This window comes from Zootoca vivipara, chromosome 6, assembly GCF_965207765.1.
Source record: "Zootoca vivipara chromosome 6, rZooViv2.hap1.1, whole genome shotgun sequence".
NCBI classification, from domain to species: Eukaryota; Metazoa; Chordata; class Lepidosauria; order Squamata; family Lacertidae; genus Zootoca; species Zootoca vivipara.
Window position 1 is genome coordinate 73,957,352 of NC_142589.1, and position 14,268 is coordinate 73,971,619.

The 14,268-nt window shown below is 49.3% G+C and overlaps 1 protein-coding gene across 1 annotated transcript in view; it reads right to left on the reverse strand.

The window, feature by feature from the left end:
* Window positions 1-13,710, reverse strand: part of CADM4 (cell adhesion molecule 4) — a 138,255-nt gene extending 124,545 nt beyond the window's left edge. Inside the window, exon 1 of the mRNA XM_035117228.3 lies at window positions 13,533-13,710. Coding sequence (XP_034973119.3) covers window positions 13,533-13,626 — 94 coding nt within the window. The 5' untranslated portion in view covers window positions 13,627-13,710. The remainder of the gene's footprint in view (window positions 1-13,532) is intronic.
* Window positions 13,711-14,268: the final 558 nt, after the last annotated feature.

A 14,268-nucleotide genomic window follows, 5' to 3' on the forward strand; every position in this document is an offset into this window, starting at 1 on the left:
TCTAAGTGAGATTCAGGTAAGGCCACAGGTTCTAGGCAAAGAGAGCAGAAGTCATTCTATTCTGGTCCCTTTACAGCTGCCAAGTCTTACAATATGTTCACAGTTCAGCAAGGATTGCAGACGGGAGCCAGGATGGAGGCTGAACAAGTGTGAACACAGCTTCAGCAATTCACACCTCATTCATCAGCCAGTAAAACAACTGTTTCCAGCCCAGAGTCATAGAGCTGAAGCTAAAAGTGTGGGGGCCCGGGAAGTTCAACCTGCCCTATCCTGAGTACTCAAGGTGGGTAACAGGACTTTAAAGCTGCCCACTGTAACAGATTAGCCCCAGGATGGAAGATTTATTACACCCTTGATTAGAAAGAGTTAATCCACCTCCAGCTTAACTGACAGTGCATCTTTAGGAGGCAGGACAGGGCCGGAATAACCATTTGGCAGTTGGAAGAGGAGGAGTGTGGTGACGAAGAGGGAAGAAGAAGGGTGTGGGGCCAGGATAGTGGTGGTTTAGGTTAGGCTTAGGATAACTTGAAGTTAAAGTCTGACAGAGTTAATGTATAACTGTAACTAAGCTTGTAAATTTATGCATCATTAAGAAAAGAAAAACCTATGTTCTCAAGAAAATAAAATTCATCTTCTTTTTGTGCCAAAGAGTATCGTCTTGGTCATTCCAGCAGCGTATTAAAACTCACCAAGGTGGAGACTCAGAAAAGGGCAAAACTTACCTAAGGAAAAGGGGATAGTTTGTGTCCTAGAGTCATACAGGAAGGGCAGTATGATGAAAACCTAGTGCCACAAGTTTGCCAGAGTGATATGGCAGACTGATACAGTGGGGATCTGAGTTGAGGAAGTCCCTGTTCTGTAGGCAAGAGGTTGTTCATTCAAATAGCCCTGAGTGTTTGTGAGATCAAGCCACGGAAGCTGGAATTAGACTCTCTTTACTGAGAAGCCCAGAATTGAGGGGTTTATTTTAAGGCGTAAGGAATTGAGTGGGGATTGCCCTGTACCCTTTCGTCTCTTAAATCTATTGGCAACGTCGGCAAGGGGGTTCGCCGCACCCACCTCACCACCTCTCCAGAGCTCCTTGCTAAGAGATAAAAGTTTTGTGCTTTATGGTTTCCAGGAGGAAGTGTACATCTTCGAAAAAAGAAGACTTATTCTTTACGATCATGGGTAAAGAGTGCAGAAGTGGGGACATTTTGCGGGGGAGGGCCACACAGAGAGCTAATGTTTGGGAACAAAACCAAAAACAGACACGCAACATTTACAGCTTTCCATCCCTCATTGCTACTTTAGTCTCCCTACCTTGTTGGCCACCTTGCGATTAACTATTCAGTATATTGTTGTTGTTGTTGTTGTTGTTGTTGTTGTTGTTGTTGTTGTTGTTGTTGTTGTTGTTGTTGTTATTATATTGGGAGCAGGGGGGAAATCCATCCATAATGCATAAGCCATCTTTGACAGCTTCCACATAGATTTAATAAAAAATAAAAAACCGTGAACGAGAGGAAGTGGGTAGGTAGGATTAACAATTGACTGGCACAACAAAGAGGGAGCAAGAAGAGAAATTAAGATAACAGGGTGGATGGACAGGTAAAAAGGTAAAGGACCCCTGGATGGTTAAATCCAGTCAAAGGTGACTATGGGGCTGCAGCACACATCTCGCTTTCAGGCCGAGGGAGATGGTGTTTTTCCATGGACAACTTTCTGGGTCATGTGGCCAGCATGACTAAACCGCTTCTGGCACAACGGAACACCGTGACAAAGGCCAGAGTGCACAGAAATGCCGTTTACTTTCCTGCCACACAGTACCTACTTGCAGTATCTACTTGCACTGGTGTGCTTTCAAACTGCTAGGTTGGCAAGAGCTGGGACAGAGCAACGGGAGCTTATCCCATCGAATGGATTCGAACCACTGACCTTCCGATCAGCAAGCTCAAGAGGCTCAGTGGTTTAGACCACAGCGCCACCCGTGTCCCATGGACAGGTAGGTTAATAATCTTCTATAGCAGGGTTGGCTAACCTATGGCTCTCCAGATGTTGCAGAGATGATGGGAGCTGGCGTAACATCTATAGGGCTGCAATACTGAAGGGATAGCTCAAGTCAGTACAGCATGAGACTCTTAACCTCAGGGTCGTAGGTTCGAGCCACACATTGGGCAAAAGATTCCTGCATCGCAGGGGTTTGGACTAGATGACCCTTGTGACCCCTTCCAACTCTACCATTCTATGACTATGATTCTATGCTTCTAAGACAGCCACTCCTGCTCTGAATCCAGAAAACTGCAATCTGAAGGAGCGACCGCATTTCCTTTTGCTAACCTCACTCTTCATTCTCTCTTTGTTACCCAAGGTCCCCCTCCTCCTCCTCCTCTTCCTCTGCCGCACACACACACACACACACACGAAAATCCTTTTAAAAACTGGAATGTCAGAAGAAGAAAACGATTTATGCAAAAATTAAGTACATGTGCACAAGCTTAATTAACTTGTGTAATTAATTCTGACTGGGTATCCTTGACACAGACTCTGAATTTGGGGGGAGTAGAGGGGGAGGGGGAGGCACAGCATGAAAGAAGCAGAGCAGCTAACAAAAAGAAAAAGAAAAAAGAACTTTTCCAGGAACGAAGCATAAAAATGTTTCCTGTGCTGCTTCTGCCGCTGCTTGCCTGGTTCCATATCCACCCAAGTGGCTCTGATCAGGGAGCTCCAGGTTCTTCCCCAAGCAGGTGACCTTATGCCCGTGCCTGCTCACAAATCCAGATTCCCGCCCCAGTGGTTCCAATCCCTTCTGGAGGGGGTATTATTTTCTGAATGGAAGGCGAGGAGTGAGCTGCATGCTGAGAGCCCAGGCAGCAGCGCCTCCCCCTGTGCTTCAGCTGGGTCCTGATGCCCAGCCGCTGCTAGAGAGACTGTCAGCCCAGAGATCTGCAAAGATTGACAGAAGAACAGAGTTTCCCAGCCACCCCCGAGAAGGAAGCAGAGAGACAGGCAATGGCTAGAACAGAGAAACAACTCAGGCTCGGGCAGGAGAGGTGCAGGGGCTTAAGCAGAGCCTGGGCTCAGCTCCAGAATCTGTTTTCAATGCCAGGATGCTAAACAGCATGATACACAGGCAAATGGGATTGTGCTTATTACATTTCTATCCCGCTTTTTCTCCAAGGAGCCCAAGGCTGTATTGTTTTATTGTCCCGTGTTATCCCCAAAACAATCCTGCAAGGTAGATTTATCAGACAGAGAGGCCCCAAATCATCTGACTAGCGTCAAGGCTGAGCAGCGATTTGAATCTGAACCTTCCTGGTCCTGGTCGAAACACTGACCCACTAGTGCTACAATAAGGGATGTTGTTTATTTTATTTGTTTTATTTCTATACCGCCCTATACCCGAAGGTCTCAGGGCGGTTCACATAAAGGATCACATACATAAAATCAAAATACAAACAACAGCCCATTTTTTTAATAAAAAAAAAACCCTAAAAAGAGCCAGCATTTTAAAAAGGGTATAGGATGTAGATCAGGCCAGGCAAAGGCCTGGTTAAAAAGGAATGTTTTTGCCTGGCACCTAAAGGTGTATAGTGAAGGCGCCAGGTGAACTTCCCTGGAGAGAGCATTCCACGGATGGGAAGCCACTGCAGAGAAGGCCCTGTTCTCATGTTTCCACCCTCCTGACCTCTCGAGGAGGAGGCACACAAAGAAGGGCCTCAGAAGATGTTGGCCTTGTGAGTTGGAGAACCTTGGTTCAAATCCTATTTTGGCCACTCAAATGATTCTATATTTATGCTCATCTCCTGCTCTCTCTTCTTCCATCCCTCCAGAATGGCCGCTCCCATCTTGCTTTGTACTCTGAGAACAACCACCAACCCTGTGCCCGTGCGCCTACAATTTGAGGCAACCTTCACTAGTTAACTCAAGAATCTGAGATGGATCTTTGCCACATGCTTTTGTGGACCATTTTATACAGCAGGGGTGAAACCTTCGTCCAACAGTCAAAGCAGGAGGGATAACAACATTGACCACTTACACTTTAAGGCTTAAAAAAAAAGCCAAGGGCTGGACGTCCAGGAACAATGACTCTGCCCACTGGCTCCCAGGCACACAGCCCCCAATGGCAGGCTGCCATTGTCCTCACTCTTTTGGCTTGTGCACAGGAGGGAACAACTGAAGCACGGCTAGGGTTTAATCTAACCAGGACCCCAGGAAGGACTTTGTGTCTGAAAGAATCCCAGGACTCTTTACTCCATGGAGCAGAAGGCTATCAATGGCTCCGATGGGGACATTCTTCTGCCTCTATTGTCAAAGGCGACATATGCCTCTGGATGCCAGTAGTTGTGAACAACAAATGCAGAGATCACGGTTGTGCTTAGGTTCTGCTTATGGGCTTCTTCCAGACATTTGGTTGGCCACTGTGAGAGCAGAGTTCTGGGCTAGATGGGCCTTTGGCCCAATCCAGAAGGCTCTTCTTATGGCCTTATCAGAGAAGTAAGCATGGAATCCACAGAAGGAGGTACTGGGCTGCTCTGTCCCAGGGGCATCTTGCTGTCAACACCTAGGGTTGCCATATTTCAAACATAGTTGTTGAGTTTTTTAAAAAATAAATTGGCCAAAGTTCTTGGGTGGGGTTTGTTTTTTTTATAGCTTTTGGCCAAAATGGTTGGATTTTTTTGTTTTTTTGTTTTTTTGAAAATTGCAAAGAATTTGGAGATTCTGAGCTATTTCTGAGGAAAAACAACATGGGCTGCTGCTGAATATCCAGATTTTCCCAGGCATTTAACCGAATTCCGTCCAGGCACTGCTTGTGGCCGCAGTATTCCATGTGCGTCCACGAAATTCCGGACTTATTGCAGCCCTACCAACACCACAATGATTACCACACCCACCTTCAAACCCTGAAGTGGTCTACATCAGAGGTCTACTCAGGAGCAGGAAGAAACCAGCAGGAAACCAGGAACGTAACCAGAAAACCAGGAAGGCGGGGAAGTGGTTGTAAAGGTATGAATCTCAGTCACTCCTGGACCTGCACCGGGATAGTAGTTCCATATACAGTAGGTCTCTTGTCATGCACTCCAGGTTCCAAGCCAGTTCTTGCAAAGCACACTGAGCTTTTATTTCCCTTCCAGCTTGAGTATCCCCGAGTCCTGCTTCCACACCAGCATCACCCTTGATCCTGCATGCTCTCCACCTCTCCTCCTTAGGATTAACTGACCTCAGACAGGGACCTGGGAAGGAGTTCTCTGCCCAAAGCCTCTCAGTGTTCACTGAGGTGGGGCTGGAAGACGGGGAGAGGCTTTCCTCCCATCTATGCTCAATTGCTCATTTCCAATATCAGAACCCGGCTGAAGGAAAGGGAAGCAGGAATTGTGGGCGTAGGCTTCCGAATGCTCCTTTGCTTTTCAAGACACACACCCTTATACACAATTACAGAGATCCACATTTAAAAGGTAGGTGTCTACTGCCATCATGTGTAGTCTGAGCGTCCGCTTGGGGGGAAAGTGGCTAGACCGCCTGGGTTGTGTGCCTGTGGGTGATTGCTGGGGTGGGGCAGTGGTTAAAGTGTCAGACGCGGATGACTCTGGGGTTGCAGCACTCATCTCGCTCTATAGGCCGAGGGAGCTGACTTTTGTCCGCAGACAGCTTCCGGGTCATGTGGCCAGCATGACTAAGCCGCTTCTGGTGAACCAGAGCAGCACACGGAATTGCCGTTTACCTTCCCGCCAGAGCGGTACCTATTTATCTACTTGCACTTTGACGTGCTTTCGAACTGCTAGGATGGCAGGAGAAAGTGTCAGACTAGGACCAGGGGAAAAACCCAGTGTTCACAGGGTGACCTTGGGCCAGTCGCTGCCTCTCAGCCTAACCTACCTCACAGGGTTGTTGTGGCAGAGAACCATGTATACCATCTTGAGCAGCTAGGAGAAAAAGGTGGCATAGAAACGCAGTAAGCCCGTAGGAGCAGGGGTTACGCTGGGGCCCAGAAGAGAAGTCTCTGGGGGCTGAATCTGGCCGGCAGGTCTCAAGTTTCCACTCTCTCCTTTTAGACCAAGTTCAAGACCCCTTCCTCTGCCACAAGGTGGAATTAGCTGCCTCAGGCAAACACGGTGCCGCACAGCGCAAACCAAGCACACCAGAACAAGCTCCCGAAAACAATAACAAAAAAATGAAGAAACAAGTAGACATCCATAAAGAAAGCTGCCATATGAGGACAAATCCCTCAGCGATCAACGGGCTTTTGAATTGGCCATCTGCAACTGGCAGTGTGATTTTTCAATGTCTGCAACATTTGCTTCAAAAGCACACACACACACACACACACACACACAGTGCCTTCTCGGCAGCTCCCATGCTTTGGGGGGATTTGCAGGGGAGCGGGTTCTGGGTCAAAGGCTGCACCACAATACCTCTTTTTTTGTAAATTATACAGTGGGGCGAAGCATCAGAAATGTGTGTTAAGATAGCCTAAGGGTATGACTTCTTAAACCTGACTTAATTATTGTTGCTTTGACAACCCAAGGGCAGGGGCATCTTGATATGAAAAGGGCTACTCCAGATAAAGGGAAGGGCAAAAGAGGAGTGACTGGTTTGAACCCTGGGTGCCCCAGGATGTGATGCAGCCACAGCTGGATCTTAGAGGTGAAGTCTAGGCTCCTGCAGTCCAGAGAAGCCCCAAACTGACCACCCAAGTGACGGAGGCAGCGTCAAACAGACGCCAGCACTTGGGCCTGAATGGGCATGCCAGGACTTAATACTGACAGCCCCAGCATCCTTTCTTATTTCTGAAAACATTTTATAGTCAGGGGGTGGGCCAGCTGGGCATAGCCACGATCACAGATGCTCACTTTATTATTTTTGCTTTTAGTGTCCGTGTAGAAGAAGCAAAACTGCATTTTGTTCCTGGAGTCATGATGGTGCTACGGTCTGAGCAGGTTTAAAATGCAGAACTGCACATGCTCAGAGTGTTGTTGCTTTTAATCAAGGTTGGCAAACCTTTTTGGTTTGTCTTCTCTCTCACACAGAACAAACACAAACACACACACACACACACACACACACACACAAAAGGAATGCTGTCTAGCATGCAAATGGTGGGGGTGTAAAGAGAAACCTGTTAATTGTATGCTTCACCACTGAAGCTATACACATGGCTGTCTATAGCAGAGGAGGCCCAGGGGATCCCTGGTTTTAGCCAAAGGGCACTTGCTCCCTTGAGAATCTCCTGCAACCTTTTCCAGGATAACTACTTCTCCTCTACTCAAGGCAGACCCACATCATATATGGCCCAATCACACGAGTTGCCTCCAAAGATTCCTGGGAATTATAGTTCTCTTGGGCAAGGGTGCTGGGAACTGCAGTTCTGTGAGGGGGAACTACAGTGTCTAAGATTTTTCAGTGTGGGGAATTCTTCCCAGTATCCCTGCCATTTCATGTCATCCCATAGGGTGGTTGAGACCTATGCCCACCACCATTTTGTCACTAGGATGGAGGGTACCAGAAGGCCAAATGTGCATGTAGGCCTGCACCGCTTTTGAGAGCAGAACCGAGCCTTCTGCTATGTCGCAGAATCCGGGTTCCCTCTGTGCCAAAATACCTCCACTGCTGAATGCAGTATGCCTCTCTTGAAGGCCCATTCCTGGAGCATTGTTGCGCTCATAACTTTCTTTTGGGCTTCCCAGAGGCATCCTGTCAGCCTCTCTGTGACTGACTAGTACTAGGCTAGCTGGACCATTTGCCTGAACCAGCAGGTTCTTCGGAGATTATATTGATATGGTTAACAAGAGGTACACTGATGGGCAAACAGTCTGGCTTGGTCTTTGGGCATAGCCCAGCGGTAGCCAATGTGATGCCATTGAGATGTTTTGGACTACAATTCTCAGCATCTCTGCTCACCAGCCAGGCTGAGTGGGGTTGATGGGAGTTGGCGTGCCAAACATCTGGAGGGCACCATGTCAGCTACCCCTTGCTTGGCCACAAGACCACTGATATCCTTGATAAGTCACAGGATAGCCACCACTAGCCAGTTGTATGCACCCACCACCAATTTACAGGATTCAGCTTTCAGCTTGGGGTACTATTGCTCCCTGCTGAGCTACAGACACCCACTGCAACCACCTTCCCATCCCCCTTTTCTAGCTATCCCTCTGTTCCCATTTTAACTGTTTAAACCAGGCATGGGCAACCTCGGCCCTCCAGATGTTTTGGGACTACAACTCCCGTGATTCTTAGCTAAAACAGGATCAGTGGTCAGGGGTGATGGGAATTGTAGTCCCAGAACATCTGGAGGGCCGAGGTTGCCCATGCCTGGTTTAAATAGTTCCTTTGGCCCTCCAGATACTTCTGAACTACAACTCCCACCATCCCAGGCTTGCCGAGGCTGATGGGAGTTGTAGTCCAGCAACATCTGGAGGACCGAATGTTCCCCACATCTGAGACAGGTGTGGGCCAGAGGCAGTATTTCACATTTAGCCTACAATAATAAAAGTAAGCAAATAGCGGGGAGTGCAAGTCTGTGCATGCACAGAGGCATCTATGTTTTGCTTCGCATGTGACAGAAAGTGAGCCCTGTCACTGAGAACTAGCTCCGGGTTTGAGCCATCACAAAACCTGGCACAGGCCGAGAGGCGCTTCTCTCCCGCTATTCAACCCTTGCTAAACACCCAAAGCAGCAATGGAGAGCAAGCAGGAGGGAGGAGGGAGAAACTGGAATGCTATTTAAAAAAACAACATAGGAAAACAGAAGCCACCCAGAGTCCCAGTCGCACCACGGCAGCTATTTTGTGCATTAAGAAATGATGTTTCTTTAAAGTCCTCGCGACAATTAATTCTGGCATCAAAGCAGAGCAAGTGTTTTGTAAGCACATTTGCATAAAAGGGCCCAGTTGCAATAGTGCCCGCGCGTTCATGATTTGGGGGGTGGGGGTGGGGGGTGTCTCAGAAACTGAATGGGTGCCTTAGTGTGCACCTTAGTGACCAACTGTGGGAAATGGGGAGAGAGAAATCTGACTCCCCCCCCAATCAGGAACAACAAGGCTGCTAATCATACAGAGCTGTCAGACGCCCACCCCATTTTGAGAAGTGTCCCTTAGTTCACTTTGCAACACTGCAGAGCACAACAGAGGTTCCCGTTCCTCCCAGAGCCTCGATGCTCCACAGAAGAGCAATGGGTGGCCCTTTGTTTCAAAACACCACACCACTACAGTATTCCACATTTTGAACGGCCAACGTTGGCTTTGAGCTACTGCCTAGCACTCCAGAACCTCATAAAACCTCTACGATTTTCAGGATGTTGCTTTGTTCCTCCCCCACCCTCGTTAAATATCAGAGCTTCATAGAAAATAATTGCTGTCCTTTACTTCAAACTCCATTATTCCAGAGAGCCCTTTATTTCAGAAATGTTCATCTGACAAGCCAGGCTGCCAGAGTGCTTTTATTTAAGAGACAGCCCCTTCTTCCTAGAAAAGAGGGGGGGGAATCCAGCCTCGCAAATGGAAGGGTGGAAACCCAGAGCTGGTCGCCAGGCCGGGCATCTACAGGGAAAGGACTACATTTGAGCATATGCAGAGTTCCTTCCCTTGACACTAGAGTTCCAGGGAAGGGCATCCAGGTCAAAGGCTGTGACATCTAAGCAGGTGCGCAATCCAATATATCTTTTTTTTAAAAAAAGCAAAAGCATATCCTGTTTCGAACAGGAGAAGCTCTACACAGCTGCTGCTGCTCCGGGTGTACCCAATTTGGGGGCATTTTCATCTCGCAACCTTATTTTTAACACACACACCTTGTAAGAAACAGCCGCTTTCATGATGACAGAAGTAGGGAAATGAGAGGGGGGGGCAACAGGGAGTAGAAACACACATACACCCCCACCCCTCCCTCAGTGACCTAGAAAGTAGATTTACTCCAGCTATTGATTAAAGTGGAATGCAATTACCCACTGCATGGACCTGCTGGCTCCGATAAGGGAAGAAAGCGAGTTCATTGCAAAGTCACAAAAATTAAAGTCAAGGCTGGCTCCCATCCCCATTTCCCCATATTTTTAAGCAACCCCGGATCCTCAGCCCTTCTGGCTCTCTGCTCCCTATCACTTTCTTCGATGCCTTCCCCTGCTGGCTGAAAACTACCCACCCCCACTCCTGCCAGCCTCCTAGTCTTCCAACTCTAAAAGCATCTCGCCTCTCAGCTGAGCAAACCCTTTCATTTAGCAGCCAGAGCTTTTGCCTTTCAAACGTCCTTCTATATACCTCAAAAGTTGTGGGTTGTGGAGTTGTTATTTTTCTCCTGTTGCTAGATTGGCTCCCTCCCCCACCCCCAACGTGCTTTTTGGATGCAGTTAGGGAGAGAGCAAGAGAAAGTAACCCCAACTTTATTTTGAGCTGCACACACACACACTTACTTTTCAGCCCCAATGAAACCTGGCCAAGCCTGGAAGAGCTGGCAAAGTGAGCAAGCTTCTGGGCTCTCTATAAGGCAGGGGAGAACAAAACCAATACTGAAAACCAGTCTAGTGCTGAACTGGAAATCCCCAGTGTCACTGGGTGCAAAAACAATAACGAGTTCCGGGGGGTGGGAGCAAAAAAAGCTGCATTTGGCATTTTGAATTCAACCCAAAATTCTGGGTTTCAAAAGAAGGGCTTGCTCCATACAACCCTGAACCATATGTATACAGGGATGGTCCCAAAGGTTTAACTCTGAGGGGGGGAAAAAAACAATTGTATACATGTCCTGCGTTTACGTCCAAGGAAAGGCATTTCATCTATGAATGCTTGTCCCCACTAAGAAAAAAATCTGTTCGATGAAGAGTTTTGTGCTACTCAAAAGCTTGCACACACCAACCTAGTTGATCAAGTAAAGTTGGGTCTCTTTGCTATCTTTGTATTTCCTAGTCCGTTAGGACAAAACACAGGAGCCAACATCAGTTGGAAGGAAAGGAAAGGATGTCATTATGATGTTGTGGTTAGACTAGGACCAGGCCAGACCCAGGTTCAAATTCCAACTTGGCTACAAAGCTCCCTAACTGTTGCTGGCATCACAGTTGCAATCTCTCAACCAAACCTACCTCACAGGGCTGTGGTGAAGATAAAATGGAGTCAGGGAAAATCAAGCATGCTGCCTTGAGCTCCTTAGGGGGAAAGTGGGATTATAAATGCAGAATTAAGTGCTTTGTGATTGAGCCAGGATGACTGGGTGCCCATTTATTCCAAGTCCTTCATCATTACAACCTGTCTCCCTGGTTTCACATGGTGATGAAATAAACCAATTTAGTTTGATAGGAGGGAGGTCTTGGGGGCGGGGGGGGGGGGGAGAGGAAGAAGCATTTCCCAATAGGCAAAGTGTATGGAGGACCATCTCAGAGCTGCAAAGATGAAAGGCATGGAAATGGCACTCATGCAGGCCCACACAAAGAAAGCCCCATGTGCACAACACTATGCTTAATTCATCATCCCAAACCTTCACTCGCCTGCCTTATAATTGCATCCTTGAGCAGTGAAGGACGGAGAGGTGGACAGCTTGCACAGAAGGATCACACAATGCCACTAGGGAGATGCACACCTGACAGGCCTGCAGGCTGGGAGCCATGCTGGAACTTTTGCCTGAGCATCCACAGGCTGACCTCGCCAAAAGGGAGGCTGATTGATGGAGATGCCAGCCACTGGCAAGTAAAGTTCAGCACTTTGCCCTCCTCAGTGAGCCGCAAAGGAAGGCTTGGAATTTTGACCTTCTCACGGAATTCTGCCCATGTCAAGGTGGGAGGCAGAGGCAGAAGCTATTTCCTGGCTCAACACACACAAAACTGGATCCAGAAGCCAGTTGAGCTTAGGGAGTAAATGGAATGCCAGCCTGCTCAGATTCTGTCTTTTTAGTTTCAGCCTAGCTAGTCTATCAAAGGGACCAAACGGTACTTAGTTTGTTTCTTCTTTGTTTCCTCTTGGTAAGGCTAAATCCTATTCCGAACGGCTTTGTTCTCTTTTCAGTCACTTCCTGCCACTCACCCACCCACCCACTGCCACCCCAACACTAACTGCATCAGATGGGAACTGAAGGATACCCAGGATTTGGGAAACTGGGGAGTGTGGGGGGGAGGTTGGAGACCGCCATTTTTACTTGTGCGCGTTCCTGTAATTCCCCCCCCCCCTTGATCAAAACAAAATTTGAAAGATTTGCATAGAGAGGAGGCCAACTGTCAGCCCATCTTGATTCTCAGCAGCAAAGAGAGAGAGAGAGAGAATGAATCAATGAAAGAAAAGCAGGGAAGGATGTGGATTCGCTCCGAGGTCGACGGGAATACAGCCAGGCAGTTTTATATTCTATTCTACAAACTCAAGGCACAGGCTGGGATGAAAGGATGAGAGGGAGAGAGTAAGAGGAGGAAGGTAGGAAGCGGGAGGGAGCGGAGAAGAGATGATGTAGCTATTTGGATACCCTTTTTTTAGAACTGCGATCTCCGGTGGGGAGGGGATTAAAAAGTTAGACCAACCGAAAATGTAAATACACGCACGCAAAAGCCGAAAACGAAGCCACAAGAATGGCAATGTAAGAAACTGGAACCTTTCTTGACACTGGGCTTGAAAATACTGTATACTATTTTGCACTGTTGGTGGTGGTGGTGGGGTAGTAGAGAAAGGTCAAGGAACTGTAAGGATCCCACCCCACCCAAAGACATAAGCAGGCAGGTCTCGCAATCCAATTTTGAAGTTGACGGGGCACCGGTGCCTAACCTTCCAGGGCACAGCCTTTGCCCTAGGCGACACCCAGCTAAAAAACGGGGGGGGGGGGAGAAGAAAGGCACTGCGAGGGAGAGCGCATGCAAAAAAGGGGGTGCCCCGATATGCCCACAGGTCGAAGGATAAAGTGGGGGCGCACACAAAAAGCGCCCTCTAACAAAGCCCAGCAACCACCACCACTGCAGTGACAAGAAAAAGGGGGCGGGTGGGAACCATGCCATTGTTTCCCCCTATCCACACACCCCTTTGCTGCAGCAGCCGCGGCGAATATTAGGGTCACACAATGCGGGTTGCGAAGGCGGAGGGTGGTGGTGGGGAGTTGAAACCCTACAGTGCGCAGAGGTTGCCCTCCCTCCTTCCCTCTGCCAGGGCCGCGGTCCCTCCGGGGAAAGAAGACCAGGCAGCTGCCCGCCTTGCCTGCCAGCTTCACCCCTCGGAATCGCGGCACAGGGTAGCCCGGGAAGGCTGCAGGGAGGGGTAAAAGAGATCGGCGCCGGGAGGGCAGCCCCCCAAGGGAGCCGGTGATGAACCGGTGGGTCCGTGTGCAGGCAGCGGGGGTCTCTCCTCCTCTGCTCGCCCCCGCCCTGCTGCCCCGCGCTCTCCGCGGTTCCTCCTTTGCGCGCAGCCGGCGCTTTCCTTCCTCGCTCGCTGCAGGAGCGCTTCCAACGCGTAGAGGGCAAGCGGGCAATGCCAGAGCAGAGTCGCCCACAGCAGCCCGGGAGGGGGTGGGATAAAGAATTAGCCGGGGCGGGTAGCGAGGGAAAGAGAGAGAGAGAAGGGGGGAGACTGCCCCCCCCGCGACGATCTCCGCGTCTCCTCCGCGCTTACCTCTGCCAGCAACGCACAGCAGTAAAATCCCAGCCGCGGCCACCAAAGGCGAGTGCCTGCCGCCGCCGCCGCCGCCGCTCCCTGCCGATCGCATCCTGCCGCTTCCCCTCCGGTCTCTTTCTCTCTCTCTCTTTCTCCCTCTCGCCGGCTCTGCACCTGCACTCGAGCTCCCCCAGCGTTAATCTATGCTAATGAGATGCGGCGAGGGGGGCCGGCCCGCGGCGGGAGGGGGCGGGGCCTGCCCAGAGAAGGGGGAGGCAACTGTTTACAACTCCCATGCGGGAGAGGGAGGGAGGGAGAGCAGGGAGGAGGGGCTTTCCGGGGAAGGGGCGGTGCCCCCTCTTGGCACCGCCCACTCCAGGAAAAACAGCAACCGCGGCTCCTGCTCTCCCCCTGAAGTTCATCAGCACCCAGCAGAGAGGAAGGTTGGGGCTGTCTAGGGCAGCAAACGCTCCTTTGCAAAAAGAAAGAAATGAAATGAAATGAAATGAAATGCAAAAATAATAATAATATTTATTCTTTGTTATGCAGTGTTCTGTAGCCGCGCCACCCCAAAGCTGCCGGCGAATTAGAAAAAAACCCCACAAACCAAAATAGTAATCATCTTACGGCGAACGTAACAAAATTATTAAAGCAGTAATCATGTTATTACTGTAAGTTATTTCAAGTCACAAGATTGGTAAAGAATTGAGCCCCCTAAAATATGCAAGCATTAATGCTGCGAGGAATTGTGAAA